The sequence below is a fragment of the Coturnix japonica genome, chromosome 2, assembly GCF_054131305.1.
Source record: "Coturnix japonica strain WE chromosome 2, WE-NBRP24, whole genome shotgun sequence".
Lineage (NCBI taxonomy): Eukaryota > Metazoa > Chordata > Aves > Galliformes > Phasianidae > Coturnix > Coturnix japonica.
Window position 1 is genome coordinate 42,635,149 of NC_140664.1, and position 26,168 is coordinate 42,661,316.

At 42.2% G+C, this 26,168-nt stretch overlaps 1 protein-coding gene and 1 long non-coding RNA gene across 5 annotated transcripts in view; both read right to left on the reverse strand.

The window, feature by feature from the left end:
- Positions 1 to 369: 369 nt before the first annotated feature.
- On the reverse strand, positions 370 to 5,121 carry LOC116652947 (uncharacterized). Of its 2 annotated transcripts, XR_014942609.1 has the most exons (4): positions 3,748 to 5,121; positions 3,024 to 3,123; positions 2,453 to 2,581; positions 370 to 1,277 (listed from the first exon to the last, which is right to left on the reverse strand). It is a non-coding gene; the product is annotated as an uncharacterized LOC116652947 (long non-coding RNA). The 2 variants fall into 2 exon arrangements; XR_004306196.2 differs by having other exon boundaries at positions 370 to 2,581.
- Positions 5,122 to 20,534: 15,413 nt separating this feature from the next.
- MIB1 (MIB E3 ubiquitin protein ligase 1) overlaps positions 20,535 to 26,168 on the reverse strand; it is a 64,740-nt gene continuing 59,106 nt past the window's right edge. For 2 of the 3 annotated variants that reach the window (XM_015855420.3, XM_015855418.3), the window contains exon 21: positions 20,939 to 25,809. In XM_015855420.3, coding sequence (XP_015710906.2) covers positions 25,669 to 25,809 — 141 coding nt within the window. In that variant the 3' untranslated portion in view covers positions 20,939 to 25,668. Of the gene's footprint in view, positions 25,810 to 26,168 lie in introns of all 3 variants that reach the window. The other variant, XM_015855417.3, reaches the window with a different exon arrangement.

Here is a 26,168-nt window from a genome sequence, read left to right on the forward strand (position 1 = left end):
GCAAAAAAATCCCCATAAATCATATTAGTGCACTTTATTATATTATGCTTGTAACAAGATCTCACACACAAACAAAGAATGATGCCTGAAGTTGAGGCTTTAGATCCATAATTCAGCACTTAAGGAAATGGAAAAACATTTTAACTGGGACTTCAGTGGGAGCAGGCGGACGCTCAGGGCTTTTGCAGAAATCCAGCCTAAGCCCCCTGCAGTGAACCGGTCTCCTACCACAGGCTGTTTAGACACTTATCTATACATTGAAGGGCTTTAGGTTTAGGCAGCCACTTTTTAACCTCTCCACGTTTCAAATGAGCACACAGTCACAATCAGGGCAGCTGATTCAGAACCTAAGGAAAAAAAAAAAAAAAAAAAAAGGTCTTTCTTCAATTAACCAAATCTCTGCCCCTTCAGCAACTGCTCAGATGATGAATGTATCTTTTCCCATCAGTTGCCCTGCTCCCGTGCCAGGGGTGTAAGAAAAGACACAGGAAAAGAAACCTATTCCCAGCTTTTATCATGAGTAGGCAGCTGTTGGGGATACCCTTCTTTACGGTTCCTCTCCTAGATACGCTTCAGTCTGCACTTGAAAAGCTGACTACTGTGAATGGTGAAGGAAACATTCACAGACGTATTTTCAGAAAACACTGATTTTCACCACTAAAATTATTGGGAGTGACTTTTTCTCGGCACATGTAACTCCTTTTCTCTGTGCGCCGTGAAGTAGGGTTCATTTCACGCCAATTTTCTATAGATTTTGGGAGAGTTGCTAGAATTCAGATTTGTTATAAAGTCCTTTAACTTTGGGTCATTTGCTGTTCGGGTGCACCATTTTGAAAGTCCACAGCTTGATTTTCCAAGACACTCAGAGCTCCCACTTGTGCTGAATAGGGATAAAACTCACCAGGTTGATGGGGATGCTGAGAAGATCATTCACAGAACCACAGAATACTCCAAGTAGAGAAGGACCCACAAGGATCACCAAGTCCAATTTGTGCTTACAGAGTTGAGGAACCCACAAGCAGAAAGTCCAGTCAAAGTATTTTTGCAGACAGAGGGCAGCTCCAACTATCACCTGGCTGCCACCCCCTGCTGATGGCTTTGGTCACCGTAGCTCCATTCTGCAGTAAGTAACAAAAGGCAGAGCCCTTTGTGTTCCTCTGCCTTGGCTTGTGCCAAGTTGGAATATGATGAGAGTGGTGAGGTGCTGGAACAGGCTGCCCAGAGAGGTTGTGGATGCTCCATCCCTGGAGGTGTTCAAGGCCAGGTTGGATGAGGCCCTGGGCATGAGATATTCATGAAATATCATGTGATACTAACAAATAAAATAGGGAGGCACAGGTATAATAACACCCTCTGACAGGCTCAGGAGAAAGACTCTGTTTCCCTACAGCTACCCCTTTCTACCATAAGTTGCAGTGATGGAAGGCTGTCTAAGCTCGAGTCCACCTGCTGTCTCCCATTCCCTCTCCAGAGCCTGCCAGGCTCACAGCTGGGCTCCACCACCCACCCAGCACAGCACAGCGGCCCTGCTGGGGACCACATCAGGACACCAGCATGTATCATCCTACTGTGGATGGTGCCTTTCGGGAATCAGATGGGATAAAGCAGCCACATTATTTATTTTCTCAGGAGATTTATATCACTCGTGGGATATTGCTTAACAGATCTTTCTGTCCCTCTTCTTGGGCCCTAAAACAATGCTTATGACAGAACAGAAAGGCTGAAAACTGCAATTGGTTTATGATTTGTTCTTTTCTACATGCAGATGGTTCACACACTTTTAAAATAACAACCAACCCTGGGAACGCAGCAAGTGAGGGAGGCAATGCAGCCGAGGACTTCTGGTCCTACTGAGGATGTGTCAGCTCACACAAGTCTCTGCAGGACCGCTTGCAGCCTCTGCTCCCTCCCCTTGTTCTGTGGTGTTTATTTGGATGGCAAGCACGTTGTTGGGCAGGAACTGATTCTTTTGAAACATTCACCCTACATCCAGCATAATGAGAACCCTATTTGCGGCAGTCTTGTGGATGAGACACGCTGTATTTCAGTATCAGCACCATTCTTCAAGCAACCCTAAAGCTGATACTGAACGAGAGCTGATGGATTCAGATGTATCTACAGCAAAAGCAAACAACAAAAGCAAACAAACAAACAAGAAAAGAGCTCCGTCAGGTTGTAATATTAACCATATGCCCCATACGGGATTAACAGAGTTTCTGCACTTGTTCCTGAAGGTTTGTGCTGGGCTAAAGGTTACCATATGCTCTAGGAATGCTCCACAAACACTGAGGAGTGGCCATGAAAGTTGAAAACTTGACGTTACTACACAGGCATAGGTGGTTATTTGCAGCTTCTACACTCTGTTTGCCCAGGTATATAGAGCATTCAACTGCTTAGTTACATGGGATGTTAGCTTTTCTCCTCACACATGACTAACTAATATTCTACATACCACTTAAGGGAAAACACAGATAAAAGTAGCTTTCAACAGGTTTTCTTCTCCATTGTGGCCTCCATGAACCTGTATGAGTTCAACAGTGGCTGGTCAGAAAGAGAAGATCAAGAGCCATAGCCAAGTGGCCTGGAAAGGAAATGGAATGGAGTTTTCTTTTTGTTTGTTTTTTCAACAAGAGGAAAATCAGAGCTTAATATTGTCAGGAACTGTTTTTGGCTGTGCTGGAAGGTCTGTTTCTATCTAGCCACCATTTAACTTCTTCCATACATCAGGCATCTTCCCTTGGCATTTGAACTGGACAAAGGCATGTGGTAAAGAGTGCTTTCCAAAAGTGCTTGGCTCTTTTAGGTGCCATAAAAGTTTCATTATAAGTATAGAGTATAGATGAACATCAGGGAATGTAGATCCACAGAGACTCCATTTATATGACAAATTGTGTCTCTAAGTCTTTGAGAAGCGTGAAAGCAGAGAGAAAAGGAAGTGAAGGCAAGTAAATCATGAGCATGAGCAGGATGGAGTTTCTACCAGAAACAGAAAGGAAATAGCTTTCTTTGCCTGCCATTATCACCTGGGTAGAGCTGTGTCCAAATTGAGAGCTGTCCTTCTCCAAGCATGGCTCAAGCTGTGGGGAAAGGTGTCCATCTGTAGGAAAGTCTCCTTCACATAACCTGAATAAAGGAACAGGCTGAGAGGAGGAATATCAAGGTAGATGCAACATGAAAGTTCCCTTGAGGTGCATAGAGGACTTTGTTTGTCCTTGCAAAGTGCAGACTGAACATAAATTACAGAATATATTAAGATGCAAAAAAACACTGGAAGTATATCTGAAGTGATGGTGGAAGGCAGAATGGAAACTGAAACTTCTGGTAGCATAATCCAGACATTATTTAATGGTCTTCACTCAAACACTTAAAACTGGATGGGGTATTAGGTTCTTAATTGCATTATAGTGCCCATTGAGACACCCTTGTCCCCACCATCCAAGCAGCTGGATACCCTGACACAAAACACTTGTCCTGGCATCTCAGCACACAGCTACACCAAACAACTTGCATCTTCAGAAACAACTGTCCCCCCATCCATGCTTTCTTCCTTCTCCATGAACAAACAAGAAAGAAAAACAAACAAACATCCAGCAGGTAGGAGAGGACAGCATGTGACGGTCCAGTGCATGCAAAGGACAGGTTGCAAACAGGCAAGAGGCAAACCAGAACACCAAGCACTACAGCTGGGATGGAAGCCGTTCTGGCCACAGTCAGTTGCAGACCAGACACTACAGCTGAATTACCTACCAGGGGCAAGTGCAAAACCATTCTTGCAGGAAAAACGCTCCTAAAAATGAAATGGCAAGAGCAGTGCTGCCTAGGAGGCAGGTCTGGTTAATATTATGAAGGGAGCTAAGTTCCCCTTCCCCCTCCTTGCTCAAGGGCCAGAGATTTGTGTGCAAAACAGCTCAAGCTTTTCCCTGTGGTCAAAGACCAGTGTTTTATTTATTTGGGGTCAGTACCATTGGACTTGTGTCACATTTTGCTGTGGTACTCCATTATTTAATAAAGTCCATGGACACTGGCCAGCGCTGCTGCTCAGCAGAGATCACTTTCAACACTGCACCTGGCCAACGGGATCGGTCTTATGGCAAGAAAAGGGGAATTAAAGTTCCAACAATAAATTGTTTTTTAGCTTGAAGAAAGTTATCAACCCTTGTAGCACTTTTTTTTTTTTCCACTTAACTTGTGAGATGAATACAGCTGCTTATATCACAGAGCACTTCTGTATGTATATCGAGTTGCTCTTAAATCCTTCTAAACAGCACACGTCTCAGCGATTTCCCATTGCAACCAAAGCAATAATGTGCCCTTCCATGAATCTTCCACTTCATCCTTCTTAAAGGTCCTGAGTGAGACTCCTGGGACAGCTGCATGACCACACCATCTCCAGCTCCCACCATCTCCTCCAGGTCCCTCACTGTCCTATGGCCAAGTCCTATACCTCTCCTCAAAACGAGGATGGCCAGCAATGCTTCCCTCACATCTGCAGCTTCTTTTTTCCCATTCTGCAGAACTGAATCTTGAGCAACATCCTCTTAGGATGGATATGTAGCAGAACAAGACTGTAAACCAGCCCAGATATAGCAGGGACTAAGATGTCATGAAAATGGGAACCTCTCTGCCTTCTAGACAAGAGCATTTCAAAGTGGCAGATACATGATGAAACTGGCCACATTCAGCAAATTTTAACCAGATTTTACACACCAAATTCAAAGTTGGTAAGTTCTTCAAAACTCAAGAAAAATACACAGCTCTGGAAATTGGAAGAATAAGTGGGAGAGACTGAAAAAGAGAGAGAAAACAGGGAGACACTATCATGGTTCCACTCATGGAAAAGCCAAAGCCGAGCAAATCCAGCCTGTAGATAGCAATGAAAATCTGATTTGGTTCATTCTGTTGCTCAAAGAGTAACTTGTTCTTTCACATGCTCCACAGGAAAAGGACTCCTAATGTCAGTAACACGTGAAGAAAGCAAGTATTTCTCAATTGAAAATGATCCGCTGACTCAATAAGCCTCTGGACTAAGCTACAGATAAATATTTAAATTGCCAGCTATTTCCTAAAGAGTATTCCCTACTTTTTGAGTGACCTAAACCAAACTACAACAATAAAAAACACACCGGGACACTCTTTTTTTTTTGTTGCCATTTGTGATCAGAGGCAAAAGCTGTTGACTATTGGTGTGGACCAGATTGGGAGCGAATCTTTGTTCAGGCGCTTCAGCCGCTCCTTTCTGAAGGCAGAAGCTGAATACATGCACGTAACCCTGGCAGCCAGCGCCCTGTGATGCAGCCAGGCCTGTAGGGAACAATCCGGCCAGGAGGTGCTGATAACATTCCTTTGCAGAAGGCTATTCCCAAGGGCAATAGTGACTCACACGGCCGCGCGCCCGCACACCAGGAGGACGTGGCTCCAACTACAAGTCACACCCGTCACGACCGGTCTCTATCAGATGACTTTTGCCATTCATGGAAACAGGCATAATTTACAGATTAATTTGTCACTTCAGACCTGGATCAAACAGCAGCCCTCTGGGTCACTGTGGCTCCAGCCATGGATGAATCAACATTTAATATGGCATTAAAATTCTCTTTCAGTTGCTTTTAACTTTTGCGCAGCGTATGTCGAGTGTTGCAGAGTGAGGGTTCTTCTGCACTGCCAAGTGGCTGCATTTTGTAGGCAAGCTCCATCTGCCTGTCTACACTTACATTCCTATTCTCCTGATGATCCAGAGTGAGACTCTTCAGCTTTCCACACCCATTTCCCCCTCTCTTCTGTATCCAGGAGCAAAGCAGCCTGATCACAAGGCTGCACACAGCATCCTTCTATGGCACACAGCATGGTGGTAAAACAAAGGAGCCAAACTGTTATCACTGACTCCTCCAGCATTTTAAATTCTTCTCTTTTTCTTCCCTGGTCCTGCTGGATTAAGGTTTTCTAACATAGCAGGGTCGACTCTGGGTGTCTGGGCTAGATGTGAAGTTCAATGAGGTTCTTTATTTTCCAGGAAACACTCTTCCTTCCTCTCCTTCCGTGATTGTTCCCACAGGTTTTAGTTTCTTGTTAGGTTATTTTTTGGGTTTTTTTTGTGTTTTTTTTTCTTCCCCCTTCTGGGTTTGACCTTTGTTCAGCTGATCTTTTAGCTGAAGCAGTGTGGGTCTCACAACAAGGTTTCAACACAGTGGCGCTCTCAGACAGAGTGGTGGGTAGATGGTGAGTTTCTGAGCTTCAAGCATGGACTCAGCCAGTGCTTGGTTCTCATCCTACTCCACCTGGGAATTAACACCTCCAGGCAAGGCTGCACAAGGGCAACAGCCCTTGTGAACTGAAGAGATCATTCCTGCCCCTGCATACTGCAAGCAAAGATGGCTACAAGAAAGGTATTTTGCAAAGCCTGAGGCAGCATTTCTGGGAACTGAGGCCTCTTACTGAAGCAGTAGTACCTTCCTTGCCCAGACACATCATGGCTTTTTGTGTATATTTAGATAAATACACACACACACTGGTCTTCTTCCAGTAATTCCACAAGAATCTCTTCTCTACTGCCATGCAAATGCTTTACACGTAGCAAACCTGAGTACACGAATTCTGAGATGCCTTCCTGGCAGTGAAGACAAGACCTCAGGAAGGTGCTACCCAATGTAATGCTACTACATCTTTTCCACCTTTCTAGCACAGTTCAATTGGCCCATGACAGCTCCTGCCTTTCTTTCCTAAGGATTCCTTAAACATAAGCCAGTGTTACAATGAATTCTGCCCTGCTCACTGCAGCATTGCACTGCACAACACTTCTGCTACTGTGATTATTTCCGTCTCCTTGAGGAGGCCCAAATTCCCTTCTATTGATAATATTTCCCAGGTTCAGGTCATCACCACAATCCTACAGCGATACTTGGTGAAAACACTAAAGCAATTTAACAGCCCAATTTATTTGCATGAAACTCTGCCAAGAAAACTACCTTGAATCTATTATTCCTTCATCCCATACAAGTCACTGCTGTTGCGTGATTTGTCAGTTCCTTACTTGAGTTACAGTTCTATTATATATTTTTTCATTTGATTAAAGAAAAACTTTAGCAGAATTCATGCACTGAAATGAATGTGAAATATTAGAAATGATTAATAAATTAGATTGTAAAAAATTGTGTATTTTCTTTTCTACAAAGAGTTAAGTTATAACATGTTAGAGTCCTGCTAGTCTTTCACAATCATTTTTTGCTAGTTTCTTTTCTCTTGAATGTTTGCCTGCACATATTTAATTCTTTTTTCTCCCTAATTCTACCCTGAATTTTTTTAGTAGTTGAGACTGGATTGACTTGACCTCAGGTATTAAAATTCCTTCACACCATCTTCTAAAGCATAGGTGCTTGCTTGTGTTGCTCATCACCCACAGCACCACAACCAAACTTAATAGTTTGAAACAAAACCTGTAATGAAAGTCATAATCAATAATGTGAGATATATTGTCTTAGTGTTGTGAAGTAGAAATGGAGATGAAACAGCTTCTTTCTGTAACTCTTCTGTGGGTGTTATATGTGTCAGCTCTGTCTTCATTAACCAAAGCCACTCTGCTAAAAGAGACAGAAACTGCAATTATTCCTTTTCGTAGGAGGATTTAACTTTGAGTTGATGCTGTATCAACACTTCCCCTCCTGGTAATGAAGACAGCCCAGCAAGGCAGAACAAGGCCTCCAACATCTGGTTGGGCTGTCTGGCATCCCTGAGTCTTTTGGCTGAGAGCAGCTGCTGGGTGCCTCCTGGCTGTGCAGATCTCAGTCTGTCTGGCACATTTGACTGCTCCTGCCTCTCTCTCCAAAGAATCCCTTAAATACAGGCTGTGTAAACTGCTTTGCATGATGCAAGTTGCAGTTTCTCCTTGGAAACACACAGGTTGATGTTCATCTCTCGTGTCATCGGGAGATTACAAATGTAATCCTTCCACAGACAAAAAAGAAAAGGAAACATCCTGATTTTCCTCTGCTATCCTCACAGTAAGCTGGCTATGTGGAAGAGGGAACCTCATGAGTCTACTGAGATGCATCTGTTTGGTCTTCCCCTTGCATCAGGCTGCCATACATTTGCGACACCTTTAATTTCCAAACAGACTCCTGGTTTTCTGTTGGAGACCATTTTTTGACAAAACAGAAAGGAAAATCTTACTTCCATCTCTGCTGCTGGAACCTAATCTTGGTTTTGGTAGGCCAGCACACTGCCTCCTGGTTGTGCGTGAGGGCAGCACGGAGGACCAGATCACGAAGGCCTTTCTCCGGCACTGCTGGCTTCCCACCACAGCCTCACAGTCCAGACCCACAGAGACCCACGCACATATGCTGTGCTTTGGCCCCCCATTCACTGCCAAAAAAGGCTCAACATGTTCACAAAGTGAGGAGAACAGAAAAGGCGGAAAGCCAGGCAGCCCCTTCCATGGGCTGCCCAGCACCGTTGAGCACCAGACACAGGTTATGCAGGCTGAGCACCCTGCGGATGGGGATGTGAACAGATCCTTCTCCCTCCCTGTGCTGGAGACACTGGTGGCTTTGTTAAAGCACAGCCAAGCCTAATGTGGCTGAAAATTTGGCAGAGGTGTGCTGGCCCTTTTCCCTCCAGCACGATCGGATGGCAGCACTGCTTACTGGGGCTGGGAGCATGAAAGGATTAGCCGACTGCCCCACCGAGCAGGTGAGTGAAACCCTTTCCAACTCACTACATGTCAGTTTGCAAGTAAAACATAAGGTATAAATGCCGCTATTGTTAACACGGAGCAGCCATCCTGGCTGGGGAGCTAGATTAGCAATTTGCCCTTTGTAAAAGGATTAGTGGAGCCCTATTGTTTCACTGTTTATTTATCAATTTGCATTTTTAGAAGGGGGCATAGAGCTGACAAGGGCCCACATTCTCCATGTACCCGGGGCCACGCCGCTTTATTCCAACTGCGTGTTGCGAGAACCTACCTGAGTGCCTTTAGCAGGCCAGAAACAGAGGAGAAACCCAAGCAGCTTCTTGTGTAAGCTGCTACCTAGACAAAAACGTCGTTGGTCTGCCTGGTGTTCACCAGTGTTGCAGCAGAGCAACACATTTCCCATAGAAGCTGTGGTGCTCCGTCCCTGAAGGAGCTCAAGGCCAGGTTGGATGAGGCCTTGAGCAGCTGAGCTGCTGGGGGCAGCCCTCCCCATGGCACAGGGTGGGTTTTAAAGTCCCCTTCAACCCAAACTCTTCTGTGATTGATTCTATGATTCTCAGCTGCTTCTGGCTGCATGAATTTGTTTCCCTCATTTCCACAGGTATCTAAGTTGAATGCAGAGATATCCACAGCACACTCACCATAAGCATGTGGGCTATAGCACCTAGGATAGGGCAGGTTACTACCTTACCTGGCTCACTGGCACAACAGCAATGGAACTATAGGTTGGGGCACCTTCATAATTAGCACCAAACCCACACGTGCAATTTTTAAAGCCCCTCAGACAATTGGTGCAACTTGCACCAGCCTCACAGGAGCTTGGTTCTTTCCACCTACAGTGGAAGCAATGAAGACATTAGTCCACTGGCCAAGCTCTGAGTTTGGTAGCCATGACCACCTCCATCTCCCTTAGTCCTCAGGTTGTGTTGCACTGAGCGCTTACACAGTCTTTGGGAGCCTCGCAGATGAGTATTTACTGTTGCAGCCACCAGTTTGCTATTCACACACCACAGGGACTCCTTGCTCAAGTTCAAGTTGAGGGAAGAGCATGGGAACGGCAGAACTGCTCTCACCAGAACGAGCTCAGCCAGGAGCACAGCCCAGCCATTTGGCAGCCAACAGCTGCTCAGGCAGATTAGGTAAAAATTCCTTCATTAGAAGGGATGAGGGTGCTGTGAATGGTAAGTAGGAGAGCAGATCTTTCAATTAAAGTGTGCGTTGGTGCTCTAGCGCAGCCCTACACCCGGTTTTTCATAGGATGGCAGTTTAGGAAGCTATTCTTTTAAACCATAAAAACAGTTTAGAAGGCAAACAGGCATCCAGCTGCACTGAATTACTTTCCCACTCCCACTGGACCCAGCAGCAAAATTTAGCATGTATTTTGCAGGCATATGATTTATTTACATGGGGTAACATACAGGTATTGGCTTTGACCCGTACAACCCCTCTATGGTCTGAAGCCTACACATCCAAAAGCCTTCTTCAAGACTTCTACCACTGCAGCTGCACTGGAGCAGGACCTCAGCTCAAGAGAAGGGGAGAAGCAACTGCAGGGTGTTCTCCGGCTCTTTGCAGCTCTTTTCGCCCACCCAAACAGTTTTTTTTCCCCAAACAGTTCTGTTTTGTTGATCATCATGCATCTTGCAAAGGCAATTCATTTTTCCTGGCCATTGGGGAAACAAGGATGCTCCAGTGGGATATGTTGTAGATACCTTAAAACACGCTGTATGCTGCTGGCTTAGTGCAGATATCCTGATTCATGGTTGGAAAGGGAAACCCCCCCAACGATTTTGATTAGGTACATGAATTTAGAAATCATCAAGGAACACATAAGGTAAGAAATAGGTGTTTTGCAGCAAGAATGAGGCAAAGTCATTTAATAAGACACACACACACTTGAAAGAAGGAAGAGTGATGTTTCAAATGCAAGGGACAGACTGTCCCACAGAGCTTACAATTTACATTTAGATTAGCACAAGTAGCAGCAACATTGCAGGGAAGGTGGATAAGGATTACAACAACAACACTTTGACCAGCCTGCACTGTAACTCCACTAATTAAAAAAATGGAGTGTTTGTATTTGCTAACTCAGTGCTATGGAAATTTCCATGCATATGAGGGAATACACAAGTGCCTGTGGGGTAAAGTGTCTGGACATCAGCATAATTCTCTCTAGCATAATAGTTTTCAGTCAACAGTTCTTGAGAGCTGCTTTAAAGGTACGTGGGTGGTATCTTTATAAGAAACAAGGCTATTCACCATATAGAATCATAGAATCACCAAGGCTGGAAAAGACCTAAAAGATCATCCAGTCCAACTGTTCACCTATTACCAATAGTTCCCACTAAACCATGTCCCTCAACACAACATCCAATTGTTCCTTGAACACCCCCAGGGTCGGTGATTCCACCACCTCCCTGGGCAGTCCATTCCAGTGCCTGACCACCCTTTCTGAGAAGTAATATTTCCTAATGTCCCCTAATGTAATATATCCCTGAGCATTCTTGGTGAGAAGAAACCATGCAGTGTTGTAAGTAATTGCTCTAGGACGGCAGATGGGGAGAAGACAACCTCTTTCTCAGCTGAGAAAATTGATCAGCGTGGACTTGTAGACAAGGGTTAGAGCAACTAATGTCTCTGCAGGGTCTGGGCTAATGAGGTTGTCCATCACTGAGCCTTCAACTCCTGTAAACACTGGTTGACATATGCAAATTTGCAGGCAAGCCTTCTCAACAGATACGCAGAGGCCTCAGTCATCTTTTAGACGGGAACAGTGTGGTTGTCGTCAATAAATACTTAATCATATCTCAACATAGCAACAGCTTACACACTTCCATTTTATCTCCAGATGCCATAGCTACAATGCAACACAATGCAGCAAAGCAACGACACCAGCAACACCACTGTGCTTTTATCTGCATTGCATGCACCTCCCTGCACAAGGCAGCAGCCTGCTTGGGGCATGAATCCTTGCTGGCACATGTCACTGTTCACAGCTTTTCCCGTAACACAGCCCCTCTTCTTTCTGGTTTGCCAAGGTTCCCTCTCAACAGTGAGAGGGAGAAACAATTGCAAGTCTTCAAGACTTCTTGATGCTCCTCCAAAGGATGGTGATAACAGCCTAAGATCCCACTGGGAAGATAGCCATCAGTGTAAAGAGCTGTAACCATGTATAGCTTCAGCCCAGCTACACATTCAAGGTTTGATGTTATGGATGGAATGACTACCAGCTGAAATGTCAGCTGTATGAACAGCTGGATATACAGCCTGACCCAGAGAACGAAAGGAAAAAGTCACTTATTCCAAACTGAGAACACCTTCTCATCTGGCTAACTAGAAACAGTGCTCTCTCAGTACTTACAATAGTTGTGGTTTATTTTTTTGTTTTATCACCACATTTTCAGTCTTGCCATTACTATGCTTACATCAACATCCTGGGTTTAAGTGAGGGCATGGAAATCAATATACACTCAAAGCTAGGTGAGCTTTTGGATGGCAACCACATTCTGGCCATTTGGCAGAACTTTGTTGCATCTGCATAGAAACTGGAAATATTTCCAAAGGCAGATTTTATCTCCTCTTCAGATCCCCTTTCTACACCCTGCCAAAACAGCTCACTCTATGAATGAGGCTCTCTGAACCCAGCAACTGGCTGGAATGAAGGTACTTTCTATTTTAACTCCAAAAAATACCGAAAGGTAAAGTAATTACGCTCTTAGACTGCTCATTTTAGAAAGGTGAGAAAAATGAAGGGAAAAAAGAGATTGACAGTCTTTTTTGCATTTATTTTTAAGGTAGGCAAAGGGAGGAGAGATCATAAAGTAAAACAAAACACTGAAAAAAATATAGAAAACCTTAAACCCTATAAAAAACTTCCTTAGAGAGATCTGGTTCAAAAGACAGTGAAGCCTGAAGATGTTTCCCACAGAAAAGAAGGAAGGTATGTGGCACTGCTGAGCATAGCTTCCATCAAAACCTATATGTTTGTTATTTACTTGCAGAATACTTTAGTAAAGTGGACTCGCAATCACCTTCTGGTGCCCACAGAGGCTCTGCAGTGCAGTGATAATAAAGAGCAAAACATAAGAAGCACAGTACTGCGTTCATAAAGCATCAAGGAGTAAGACCTAAGGACCTTCACTCTGTTATATTCCATAGATTTGATCAGCACAATGTAATGATTCTTCTTCAAAAAGAACTGTACTACTGGATGACCAGCAAGTATCCCATGGTCAAGGCTTAAATGGACACCAGCTAAAATAGCCTCATCCCAGGCAAATATTCCAGAGAGTACTGTGACTCCTGTTTGAAGGCAAACAGAGGGAATTGATAAGGCAGAGGTCAACAATTGGTTCTGATATAAAACATTCCACAAAACAAGCAGACCAGGTCATACTACAGCAACCGCTGCTTTGTTGGTGGTGGTTTGGTTTTGTTGGTTTGGGTTTTTTTAAACAGAGATCAGGAGGCCAGCACGACTGTTCATAATTATTACATATTGAAGTGCCTTGTGCTTAGACCAGAGACAGTATAGAGCTAAAATGGAAGCATATAACAAATTAGCGTTAATAAGCAAATAACCATTAGAAGTGTTAACAAGTGATGTGGAGAAGCTGCTTTTCATTTTGCTAATCTCTAGTAAGCGTTATTATCCTCATGGAACAACATTTCATTATGAAAAGCACACGCACGGCATTACAGCCTTAGATAGCTCAATGCTTGCCAGCAGCAATTGCAAACAAAAGTGAAAGAATCATTTCTGAAATGCCGACAGCCATTAGTATCCACAGAGTTTATAGGATGCAGAGGGCCAATGCACTGCAGCGTAAGCAAGAGAAATTTACTATGGCCTGAGGCTGTAAGGAAGCAACTGAATACTTGGTTTCTTCCCATTTTTCAAAGAAGCCCCAGCACGTATGTTTAATCTCTACTGATTCAATCCTGAGTTTGGGTCCTCCTTCTGTTAGGTATTTTCATCAGTTTTGTTTTTTTTTTCCAGCCAACAGACTCCATAGACATGTCCTTCTTATATAATGGAGCAAACAGCTGCAACTAATCATTTTGCATTATGGCTTTGTGTATCTGTTTTGTTTTACAACAAATTTTACTTAAACAACAAAAATGCAAGAGAATGACTTCTGCTCACAGCAAAAAAATGAGACTTTCTGCAGAAAATGGAAATGTTACCACATATGACTGAGACAATGCGCTTATCCCAAAACACGGCCTGGAAAAGAGTGTGGATAAAGTACAAAGGAAGAGGTGGAGGATCTTAGAACATCGGACCAACAAAAATTTAACCTTTTGCCATTTGCTGTTACTGTTCATTGTACCCAGATAACCTGAAGATTATTGAGACATTTTATAGAGCTTTATTCCCTAAGCTTTGACTTAGAACCAAAACAAGACAAGAAAGTATACTTTTCTGTGTTGCTGTCCATTGGAAAAATGGACAAGCTGAGGTGAGCGTAGTGAACGTGAAGGGATGGCTGAGCATCCCGAGGGGCAACCAACCCCAGCTAAGCTCCACTGCACTCAAATCTCCAGGAAAAGTTTACTGAATTATTAAATAAGCAATTCTGATAACACTAGATATTAAATACAGATAGGCTCAGGTCAACAGAGCTACAAACCATTGTAAGTTCTTCCCTGCAGAAGTATTAGACTAATGCAAGCACAACACCTTCTCTTTCCTACATATACATCTCCTCTGAAGATAGCTAAAAATCCACATAGATGGGGGGAAAAAAGAACCTAAACCAGCAAAGTCCTATGAGGGAATAGAGTTTTAATGAACACACAAAGCAACTAGGTGACATCTTTATCAGTCCTCATAAACCTTGATTGAATACACAGTGATAAGGCCTGTTTAAACTGTCATCCTCATGATAACACACATGGAGACAGCGTGGGCCTTGGCAACGGCTCGTGGGGAAGAGGCCTCTCCCAAAGCGCAGGCCCCATGAGGATTGTAATGCACAGCACATAACACAGCTCAGATCCAGAGTGGGGACTCTGTTTGGGTGGTGGTGGTAGCAGAGGGCTGGCTGGGTGCACGGACACCCAACTTCTAGTGACCATGGCCTGAAGGGCTTTCCTTTGGGCCACACTGCTGGTGAGATGGAGAACTGCTGGGGGAAGGTGGGCACTGAGCAGAGTGACCTCCAGCACTTTGGGCTGCAGCACCAAGATTTCACACAGGTGGTTTTATAGGATTCGAGAAAAACCTATTCCTGTTTTTCTTGTTGTTGTTTGTTTGTTTTTTAAACCAGCATCACATACAACATGCATAACACGTTCAGTGCTAGAAAACATACGGACACACACAGGGGTAGAACGATAATTCAGCAGTGACAAGACTTTTTCTATCAGAGGATCTAGTCCTGATTGGGATATTCACCCCCTCTCCCCAGTAAATAAATAAATACATTTAGAATGTTTTTAGGCATCTCTATGAAACACCTTGCCAAACACGTGGTTAGCAAGCAAATGTTTAAATCAACTTTGCTTTATTGATCCCTAACTCAACAACAAAAAATTCATTCACACTTGAACTTCTGTTCCCTGTCCCAAATCGCCTTCCCTGTCCCTAATGCCCGCAGTGACACCCGCTGGCAGCAGCAGGCCCAGCTCCAGGCCCTCTCCAAAAGCTCCAGTGTGAGGCCCACAGAATCACAGAATGACCCGGGTTGGAAGGGACCTCAAGGATCATGTAGTTCCAACCCACAACCACTGCAAGGCTCGGTCCAAAGAGTCATCACCGACACAGAGCGGCCACTTTGTCACCTCATCGAGAATTGCCTCTCGATACCTTTATTCAACACAGATTTCTTCCACTCATTGCTCTAAAACGTAAATAATGATCAAGTGTCCCTTGTTAAATATAATAAAATATCTATTTGTGTGTGAATACTCGTTAATTAATAAGTTAATAATTCCTGTTGCCTAGGTGGTGCAATACAATAGCCCATTTTATGCCTGTTTGGACTCTGGCAGGCCTGCGAGCTAGCGCTAGAGTTTTCCAGCATGAAATGGCCTGATACCATGATAGGACTGAAGCAAGCTGTTATACCAGCAAGTGATGGGCTGGCAGCAGAGGTATTTTAACTACTCAGGAATTCATCTATTCTGTTACATGTTCCTTGGCATACGCTGACTAATTTCTCCTAGTAGTCCTAGTAAGCATTAATTTTTCCTTATTTCACCTGCAGAATAAAAGGGGAAACGCAGAACTAAGTGGTTTGAGTGAAGACTTCCAGAAAACCCAGGAAACCCAAATGTGACAAATCTCAGTCTCACGGATGCAATTAGAAGACTACCTGCCTCTTCAGCTTCATTACTGGAGTTCCTCTGAAACACGTGTCAGTTCTCAGTGTTTAAACAAAATAGTCCAAGTTTATGCTGGAACTCATACAAATACCTCCTGTTGCACAAAGTGCTCACCAAAAGAAAAGGCCAGGTTTTAATTTAACTACAATCCGATGGTTTTGGAAAGGATCAAGGGAAACTTCAGAAATATCTGGAATAAAAAATTACAGAAAAAGAGAAGCACTTTTTGCCTGCTTTGTAGCATGAGCCAAGAGCAAATGGCTCCTGGCTGTGAACACGCAAGGTGTGTTTGCTGACTCACTTAGATTAAAAGCATTTTAAGTCAACTTTACTTCCCACATCCATAGCCACTAACATTCTGTCCAGAGGGGAGACAGAAGCACAACTGTTATACCCATAGAAAACTCATTTATACAGGACTTCCCACAGAACTGGAAAGAAAAATATATCCAGTGCATTCCCAGCCAAACTTCCTCCTGAAGTGAAAAATCCTTCCCTCTGATAAGAGTCGTGTCAGACCACATTTCTGTCCCTGACAAAAGAATCAGCCTCCCTTGGCTTGCTCCAGCTTTGGCAGCAGCACTCGGCAGAGCTACGCTGCCATTCCCAGATATTCATTGTGCTTAACAGAGCCACTGGCTTATCTTTGACCCAAACAACACAATAAAAACGAGCTTCGCACATACACGGGTGAGCAGTCACTGTGGATAACACCACCAACCTCAGCTCTGCAGCAGTCAGCTCTCCTTGGGGTTAGGAAAACTATCAATCTCCTAACAGGTCATTAAAGACTTTTTTTAATAATTATTATTATTTTGGCCAGAGAGCTTCTCTTCTTCCCTCAGATATACTTTCTGTATCAGGAGGGAAGTAAAAAATAAAGAGTAGAGAGGTACGCATTGATGCAAACATTGAAGGTCTGTGCCTTTTTAGTCGGCCTTGTTTCCAGTCCGCTAACAACTAATTCAAAGATACGGACAGCTGCTCAGGAACCTTCTTTTAAAGCTCTGTAGGGTAAGCCTACTGAGTGCAACATGGTGATGTTCCTAGGCAAGGTGATAGAAACAGCCAAGCCACAGCACTACAGACCTCTTCTCAGACAGCCACCCTTCAGGGAAGAAACAACTTTTAAGTTCATGAAGAATACTACAATACCATGAAGTCAACACACCCTTCAAGCAAAGGCCGTGGCTCACATTGTTGCCCAGCTTAGGGCTGCACAACCTAGAATGTGCCAAGTCCTTACTTTTCTTCCCCAGAAAAAATTGGCAGCTGCAAGCCACTATCAACAAGCTTAAAAACACTCAAACTGCTTAGCTTAATGGTCAAGCACCTGTGTCTGACAAAACAATCTGGGTTAATTTTGTGGGAAAGGATGCGAGAATTCAGGAATTCCAAGCACAACTGTAATAATGTTGTAATAATGTAATAACGACATCGATTTGCTCTCAAAATTACTCATCACCTATAAAAGTAAGGCAGCCCTACATTTAATAATTGAAGACGGAGAGAAAAAGGCCTGAACAAATCAACAGCGTTAGAGAATCAAGTCCTCTCCATGGCACAGATACCACTCGAAAGGGCACGTTAAATCTTCCTGTTCAGATGGATCCTTTTTGTTTTGTTTTGTTTGTTTTCTGAAGGCTTCAACTACTTTCTCAAAGCTGGGAAACTCCTGTAAAAACAAACCTGTGAAATCACCCAGTGACTTCACTCTTCCCGGAGTGCTCAACGATGGTTTGCCAGATCTTGGTGTCATGATTTGACTCAACATAGCAGATAAAGTCTAAATTTAGATGTCTGGTGCCCCAATCTTGCTCCTGAAGATACGCTTCTCCTATTTAACTAACTCATATGCTACTTAAAACAATGTCAACTCAGGGCCCCAAGGGCTTGGCTCAATCAACTCTGCTTGGCTTCAGCACTGACTGTGCTAGTTGCCTTCAACCACTGACTGCTGCAAGGCAAGAACTTCACGTAGCTAACTGCTAAATCTGTAGCAGCTTTCTAGACTACTGCTTGTTTGCAGGTACCCAGGGTTTGAAGTAAATCTAAGTAATGTTCTCATTACATCCTTGTATGTTGTGGGAAATAACTGTACTAGGCAGAGCACTGGATCCATAAATTCTGTATCAAGGACTGGCATGTGGCTATCACACCTTCCCTCCCCACGTGAGTTACTTGTAAGTCGTGTCTCCAAGTTAATTGCATACTCTGGGAAGACTTGAGAAGTTGGGCATTCCTTCCACTGGGCAGACTAATAGGGTTCAAAGCATATTTAACTACAACCCATGCTACTAAAGGGTGGAAAATGCTATTCAGTCCTATCCATCCAAGGAGTCTGCGGTTATGATTAAGAATACATGGGACACTTATACAAGATTTTTTCCCCTGCTCACTGGACAAACTCTCTCCTAGAGTTCATCTGCACCGACGACGTGCTTTTGGGAAAAAAGAACTAGGCTAAATGAATACTTTCCACTAGAGCTAAAGGTAAATACTCCACTGGAACTTTGCCCTGATCAATAGAAGCAATGTTCATGTCACAATGTCACATGAGAGTCAGAGGATAGAATATGGTGCTTACTGAAGTCAGCAAATAAGCTAATTATACTTAGCCTGCTTGAAGAAGGGTACAAGTGAGGACTGGTCCACCCACATATTAATGCAATCATCATTATCCTTATCCCTTGTTTGCTCTGTGCTCATACTACAAAACCCCGTGTCCTAAGCAGAGTGTGCTACTGACCCCTTGTGGAAGAAACACTCAGACACTGCAGGGCGTACAAGCGCTGCCGTGTAGATCAATCAGAAGGGCGTTAAGTTTGTACACTCACCTGCTACAGATCTACCTCCAAAGACAACGTAGGGGAACAGCACTGCGGTGTCAAGAGAGGTCAGGATGCTCCCATCACATCCATGTTCTTCCTGCCCATCTGCAGAAACTAAACTTTGTGTCAAGTTTTTCAGGTCAATCAATTAAGCTTCAACAAATCTGAACTGTTAAGAAGCATATTTTACACTGAGTTTCCTACAACTCTGTCCTGCATTGTAACCAAATACAAGTTTTACATTATCGGCTGCGCAGTTCTTGATTTCTAGCATCATTAGAATCCTTAGAGTTTGAAGGGATAAAAACAGAGCTGTGTCTTTGCTATCTGCCCTTTCTTCTGTGTCTTCTATTCCTGACTATAAATGAAGCCTCAAAAATACAAAAACATCAGCACCTTAACAGTAGCCAGATAAACTGTGACCATTATGAGCTGAAAGCCTTAGAGACACCACAAAGCCCAAGCCTTCTGCCTATGCTAAAGCTACTTCCACCACTTTCAACTGAAGAAGTATGCAAACAGCTTGTAAGCCTTTAAGAACAATAGGAATTAAAATATATTTTGATAATTTTGCATCAGCTGTTTTCAAACAGAGGTAAAAAAAAATGATCTCTTTGCAAATCTCATTTATTCACGTAGACCCGTCACATAAACCAAGACTGAAGAAATCTTGAAAAGGGAGAAAGTAGAGGTTGCCAGTCAGCCTCACCTCTGCCTGGGAAGAACATGGAGCAGATCCTCCCAGAAGACACACTGAAGCACACCTGACCAAGCTGGTGGCTTTCTATGATGGAGTAATGGCATCAGACAAGAAGGGAAGAGCAACCGATGTCATCAATCTAGACTTCTGTAAGGCTGTTTGACATGGTCCCATACAACATCCTGAAGTTGGAGAAATACAGATTTGAAAGGTGGGCTACACGATGGATAAAATTTGGTTGGATGGCTGCAGCCAAAGGGTTGTTGGTCAACAGCTCTACGTGTTGGAAGAAGTTCTTTATTCAGAAGGCGGTGAGGTGCTGGCACAGCTGTCCATAGTAGCTGTGGTGCTTCTCCATCCATGGAGAAGATCAAGGCCAGGTTGGATGGGCAGCTGAGATGGTGGGTTGCAGCCCTGCCCATGGCACAGGGTGGGACTGGGTGGGATTTAAGACCCCTTCCAAATTAAACCATTCTGTGATTTTATCATTAACAGCAGCTCTAATTAGTACTATAGACTGTATTTTATAGAAATATATATATATATATATATATAATATAGAAAATATTTATAGAAAAAATAATATTCTACAGATAAAAATATTTTATCTATAGTCTAAAGATAAAAAAATAAAAGTCAACAGTCTGCTCTTCATCCTTCAGTTGTGTTGCTTAAAAAATACTTGAGCATCCAGAAGACAGAAAGGCACTTGACGTTGCTCTTTGGCGATACGTTCTAAAGAACAAGAATACTTGGAGAGGTTTGCAAACTCCCTCACACTAGATGGTCTCTCGTGTCTTTAAACATGAAGCATCAGCAGCTCACAGCTACCAAACACTTGTTCAGGAATCTAATTCTGTGGTGACATCTAACATCATTTCAACTAAGAATCAAATAAGTTGCAATCTCTCCTTCCCAGCAACGTGTGCACAATAAGCGGTATTAATTCCATCTCATTACATTTCTAAATCAAAGCTATTGAAGAAGAATATCTTATATAACAAGTTTTATTAACCATTCAGTACATCAGCATTTCTCTTGAGAAGCTTAGACCTTGCTAAGCAGTTTTAATGAAAGCAATTACATTATGCTATCTGCATACAGAAAAATCCACTACATTCACACAGACAACCATAAGTTTCTCCAGTAAACACTCATGTCAAAAACTACTGAGAGTACAAAGTTGGTTTTAACAGTAGCAAAAATGTTCCTGCGGTTCAGTAAAACCGGTTTTCTAATAGGAATATAATCAGCATTCGTGAAGACAAGAAGCTTGTGATAAAAGTATCTCCTAGAAGCGTACAAGTACTTATTATTTGTAATATGAAACAGCATGCAAACACAGAACTGATGCTGATTCTCTCTCCCCCTTCAGAAACGCTTGCTGGGCCAGAATACAGAGGGTATTTTATTTTTTTTTTATTATTATGTTAATACAACAACCTCTCCCTTCACGCGATAAAGACCCCATACACAGCTTTTTACCAGCTGTCTTTCCCAGAAATGCTACTTTGGTACATTTGAACACTAAGCCCTTCATACCCCACCCCTCCCACCTGCTCCCAACTGGTGCAACAACAAAACAACTTACAGAAAGCTTAGCAAGACCTACGTTTGCTGTTTTTCCTTTACAGAACGTATGTACAAGTACGTAACTCCAAAGCAGGGACATGACAGCTGTGTTAACTTAAACTCCTCAACCGGATTCAAAAGATACTTGCATTCTGTAAGGACTCTACGGCTGCTGCCCGTTATACGGTTCTATCAAGGCACTGTACAGTCATTAAATCTACAATGCTCTCCAAGGCGTGCTGAAGAATATCGTAAATGTATTGAAGTTGTTAAAAAGCCCTGAGTCAGAACTTTTTTATTTTTATTTATTTTTTAAACCACAGGCTCAGCTATAAAATTCTACACTTCTTATACTAAAACCTTTGTGATAACAGTTTCGCCTTGTCAGCACAAAACAAGTTACGAAATACATAAAAAGACAACAGTACGAATTCCAGCAACTTGTGCAAGAGTAATACACAATGTACATGGTGGCAAATCATACACTTCTACCATACATAGTTCATACAGTCAGTAAAAATGCTTTGCGATGTACTTAGACATCCAAACCCATGAAGCAAAAGGAAAACTGAGATGTTCTCCATCCTTTCCCAAAGACAAACTAAGCCAGGATTCAGTACTTGGAGAGAAAGGAGGTAGCATGACTAAAAGTTAGGATGCTGTGATTTTTTAAAGTGAAAATCTCACTTAGGCAGCACAAAGAACAGGATAGGCTTCTTGGTTCACCAGCTGCTACTGGAAAATTGAGTTTCTGATGTTTAATGCACAGTATTTGTAGAGGAAGCTAAAACAGATCACTAGCCCAAAGCAGCTTCTTCAAGCAGCTTACTGTTTGCATGAACTGCAACTAATACTGCTAAAAACAGGTATGCACACATAAAACCTCATCTCTAGAAAATATCTACACAGTAAGGGCTTAAATTATTTTAAAAGTTCATTTAATGTCTTTAAAAGAAGCTAGAATACCAATCGTAACACTATGCTAACAAGGCACAAGTACTTGTGCAAATCTGCTAGATCCTCGCTCAATTCAAGTTAGGAATCATAGTTTCTGATCAACCTCTCATATTTACAAAGCAGCTTGCTATTCTCCTGCCACGTCAATTCAGTAACATGGGATGCCTCCAAACTCTTAACATACGAGTATTTCAACAAATGGAAGGTAAGTATTAAGAGCCCAAGTTCTAAAAAGTGCCAAATGAATTCTATAGGAATTTGGGGTATAGCAGATGATACACAGCAAAATCAACAACAACAAAAAGTCCACTAAAATTGTTTAGCATGTTCTATTAGCCTTCTAGGTTGTCTCCATGCTTTAAAATCACCACGTAGTGATGTGACAAGTTATCTATTTTACTGAATTGAAAAGGAAAAGGATTTGCTTAAACATCTGAACAGACCTCACGTGGGCAGTCCTATCAGTTGTTCCCTTGATTGGCTGAGGAAACTAATGGAGGTATATCATCCAATTCAATCTCAAAACTGCTGTTGAGTATTGAGGAACAATCATGAGAAACAAAGCTTGTTTTTCATCCTCTTTGTCCTCTATGTCTCTAAGTCCTACTGGATTTGCTAACATTTCTCTTCATTGAGTTTTTTGAAAGGCAACCTGTTAACCAAGCCAGCAGCAATACTTCAAGCATGTTACTCTACCTTGCACTTCTAGTTTAGTTGTTTGTCTTGATGTCTTGAAAGCACAAAGTTAAATTCCCAACAGTGATACCTTTAAACTGCGACTGTCACATGGCACTGTCCAGTAAGCCCACTTGGCATGATTACAGTACAAAAGACTACTGCTCCTATAGCAACACCTTCAGTCACTGTGTCTATATCCATTTGACTGTGACGACATGCAATTATTAAGAGTACAACGGAACTTCTCTTGTAAAGCACAAGCCTAACAGAGGGCTAAGCTATTTTTGCTAATCTCTTGCCTCCTGCAGATCAGTAATATTTAATATTCAACTCCAGTTTTCCACCCAGGATACTTCAGATCAATTCTTATTCAGCTGCGTTTTTCAACTAATGCAAAGGTGAACTACTTTCAAGTAGTTTTGACTTGTTCCAGTCAGAGAAGAATTAGAAAACGCCAGCTGCTGCAACAAGGCTTTAGTTTTGAGCTGCATTATCAAGAAGAAATCTACTCGGCTTTTATGCTTATAGAGGTCCCCTTGAAGAGTAAATAGGCCATGATACTCAAAATGTGTCCACCAGAACTAGAGGAAACAGATGTGATGCATTACAGGACAAAAATCAGGATGGATGGATAAATGGCACATCCCACTGCAAAATCATTTTTGGAGGAAGACTGGAAGGAAACCGAAGGGTACTGCAGACACTTCAGCTGACAAACACACTATAAAAATATCAGGCTTAGTGGCATACGTATTGTCTAAATAAATACAGCACTGAGCATTTGAGCAAATGGAGACAAACTGGAGACAGTGAAACAGCAAAGTGGAAAAAAAAAACCAAACGTTTTTCCATCAAAAGTTTTCCAAAGCTCCTTGAGGTCTTCATATTTTAGTACAGGGATCTGATGAGTACCAGAAAGGGAGGGCTGTTTACTTTGGCCAAACAGAGAGAGAGAGAGAGAGAGAGAGAGGTAATTTCAAACAAATTACTATTAACATACAAAATAAAACAATATTATATTGATTCCAGATTAAGACTGTGTCCAATGAAAGATTACTGAAAGAATGATGAACACATTTGCAGTTCTGGATAAGGATTAAGTTGTCTGTAGAAGAGCCGAACATTACTTCACTCTGTTAAAAGCCACTGGCCATACACTCTTCCAATCTATCATTGTAGCTGTTTCCTGGAAGACACCATTAAGTGTTTAAATCTTACTGTTTAGAAGTTTATCTGTCTTAGCAGTTTACTAGTAACATTATTCTAAGGCTTTTGCCAAAGTTTACAAGGTTCTGGCATATCAACACAAGCTTCAAAAGACTGAGATTGATTTTTCCAAAGAGACCAGTTTTATTCCTTTATTTCTACTTGGATCTTCCCCTGAACCTTTTGCCACATATTTTGCAGTGAGAATGAAACGAGAAATTAATCTTTGCTGCAAGGAAGGCACTTCAACGATTCCAGCATGTATTTCTTCATTGTTCTGCATTCACACAAAGCCAGCACAATGGCAAAGGGCTACGCAAACTGCACTCAGGAAACTGCTGAATCTCTTACAAGCAAGAACACATTCCTGTTACCTGCAAGCAACTCTTAAATCAGCACACTTTTTTTTTCTGTCCAAAAACAGACAGGAGGATGTATTTTTTAATCAAGATGTTAATGGTTTGCAGCTCCTCACAGCAGTACTTTCAGATACATGAACACTTCTCAGTCACATCAATGACAGCTAACTCCCTCATACAATATCATCTCACACAGGCACAGCTCTGAAATCACTGCTCTGCCAACAATATCCTGAAATACATTACTACCTATTGATCCCAGCTAACGTGGTTTTAACATTCAAAGTAGATGAAAAGCTACATTAAAGCTTTGATCCTGCTGTTGATTACTATTTGTCTGGAGACAACGTAACTGAGTTAAGAAAGGAAAATGATACCCGTTAAAAGCTTGCTTCATACTTTGTAAAGTAAGATACTGAAGTTTAACTTTCGCAGACTTCATGTCTAGTTTTTCTAATTCGTAGACACAGAATATTTGAATGGCCCCATATATATATATATCTGTTCCCCAAAACTGATTGAATTCACTCATCTGAAATGGATAACTCACCCACTGCTCAAATGTTCTCCTTTCCAATCGCATTAAAAGCTATTCCATAAGAATCTATGAGGCTAGCAGTGTCAAGAGGTTCATGTTATTTAGGTCAGCTTGAAACTGTTAGGCTAAAGTGCAGTTTGAAGAACATAACCTTTCTACAACGGGTTTGTTTCTTTTTCCTGTTTCTTTCCCAGCTCATCCTCAGCAAAGGGCACATTAAAGTAGAAATTACCTTAGCATTGTATTTTGAGGCCTGATTTTATGGAAATAGTATTACGTTTATTACAACTGTGCATACATTTTGTACTGACTATGCATTATTGTGTGTTTCAAGACGAAAATTATTGCAAATTATAAATGTCACAGAATATTTGAACATTTTCCAGAAGAGCATTTTAAAAAGCACTAGATAGATTTATATTCAAATAGTTAACTGGCATTAAAAAATAATAATAATAAAATAGAAAAGCTACATCACTCAACACCTTATATGCACATTAAAAAACAAGGATGAAACCAAAACAAGATTGTCCCTTTACATTTGAAGGGGAAGAAAATGACAGAAAGAAAACAAACAAAAAACACAACAAAAGAAAGGACTGCTGTAAATTAGCATCTTTTCTGAGTAAAGTTGCAAGCTGACTGCTCAAATACTGTTCAGTTATTTGGTGCGTTCACAGTCTTTAATGAACCTGTGCTACAGTATTAGAAATGTTTTCATTATAACCTTTTACTGCCTTTCAAACTTGCAGGGATTTAAATCATCAGGACGTCCTTACTATTCATAAGCTAACAACAGACACTTGTTCCTCTTCTTAATACAGAAGGATCCTTCGTTCGATTGCCTTGCGGCATATAGGGCATTCGCTCATTCGGTCTCCACAGAGCTGACACGTCCCATGGCCACAGAGAAAGATCATATTCTTCAGACGGTCCAAACAGACAGGACACATGGTCTGTAAAAGATTTTTACAGGTTATGTAGTCAATGGCAGCAGGAACATAGTACTGAGTATGCAATACATAAAATAAAGTTAACAATAAATAGGCCATCTTAAGTAGAACAGACTGTTGCCACAGCATAACCCTAAAGCATATATTACTTAACCTGAAAAGTTGTGGGCTTTTTTTTCCCCCCCAAGTTTATCTTTTCGTTTGTTTTTAAATGCACGTTTTTACATCTCATCCACTTAAAGTACCAGGGCTTTTCCTACCCCATCATTACATAAATGTTGTGTCTTTTTTTTCCCCCCTACTGGGGAGCTGTAACATGATGACCCTCGGGGTACCTTCCAACCCAAGCCATTCTACAGTTC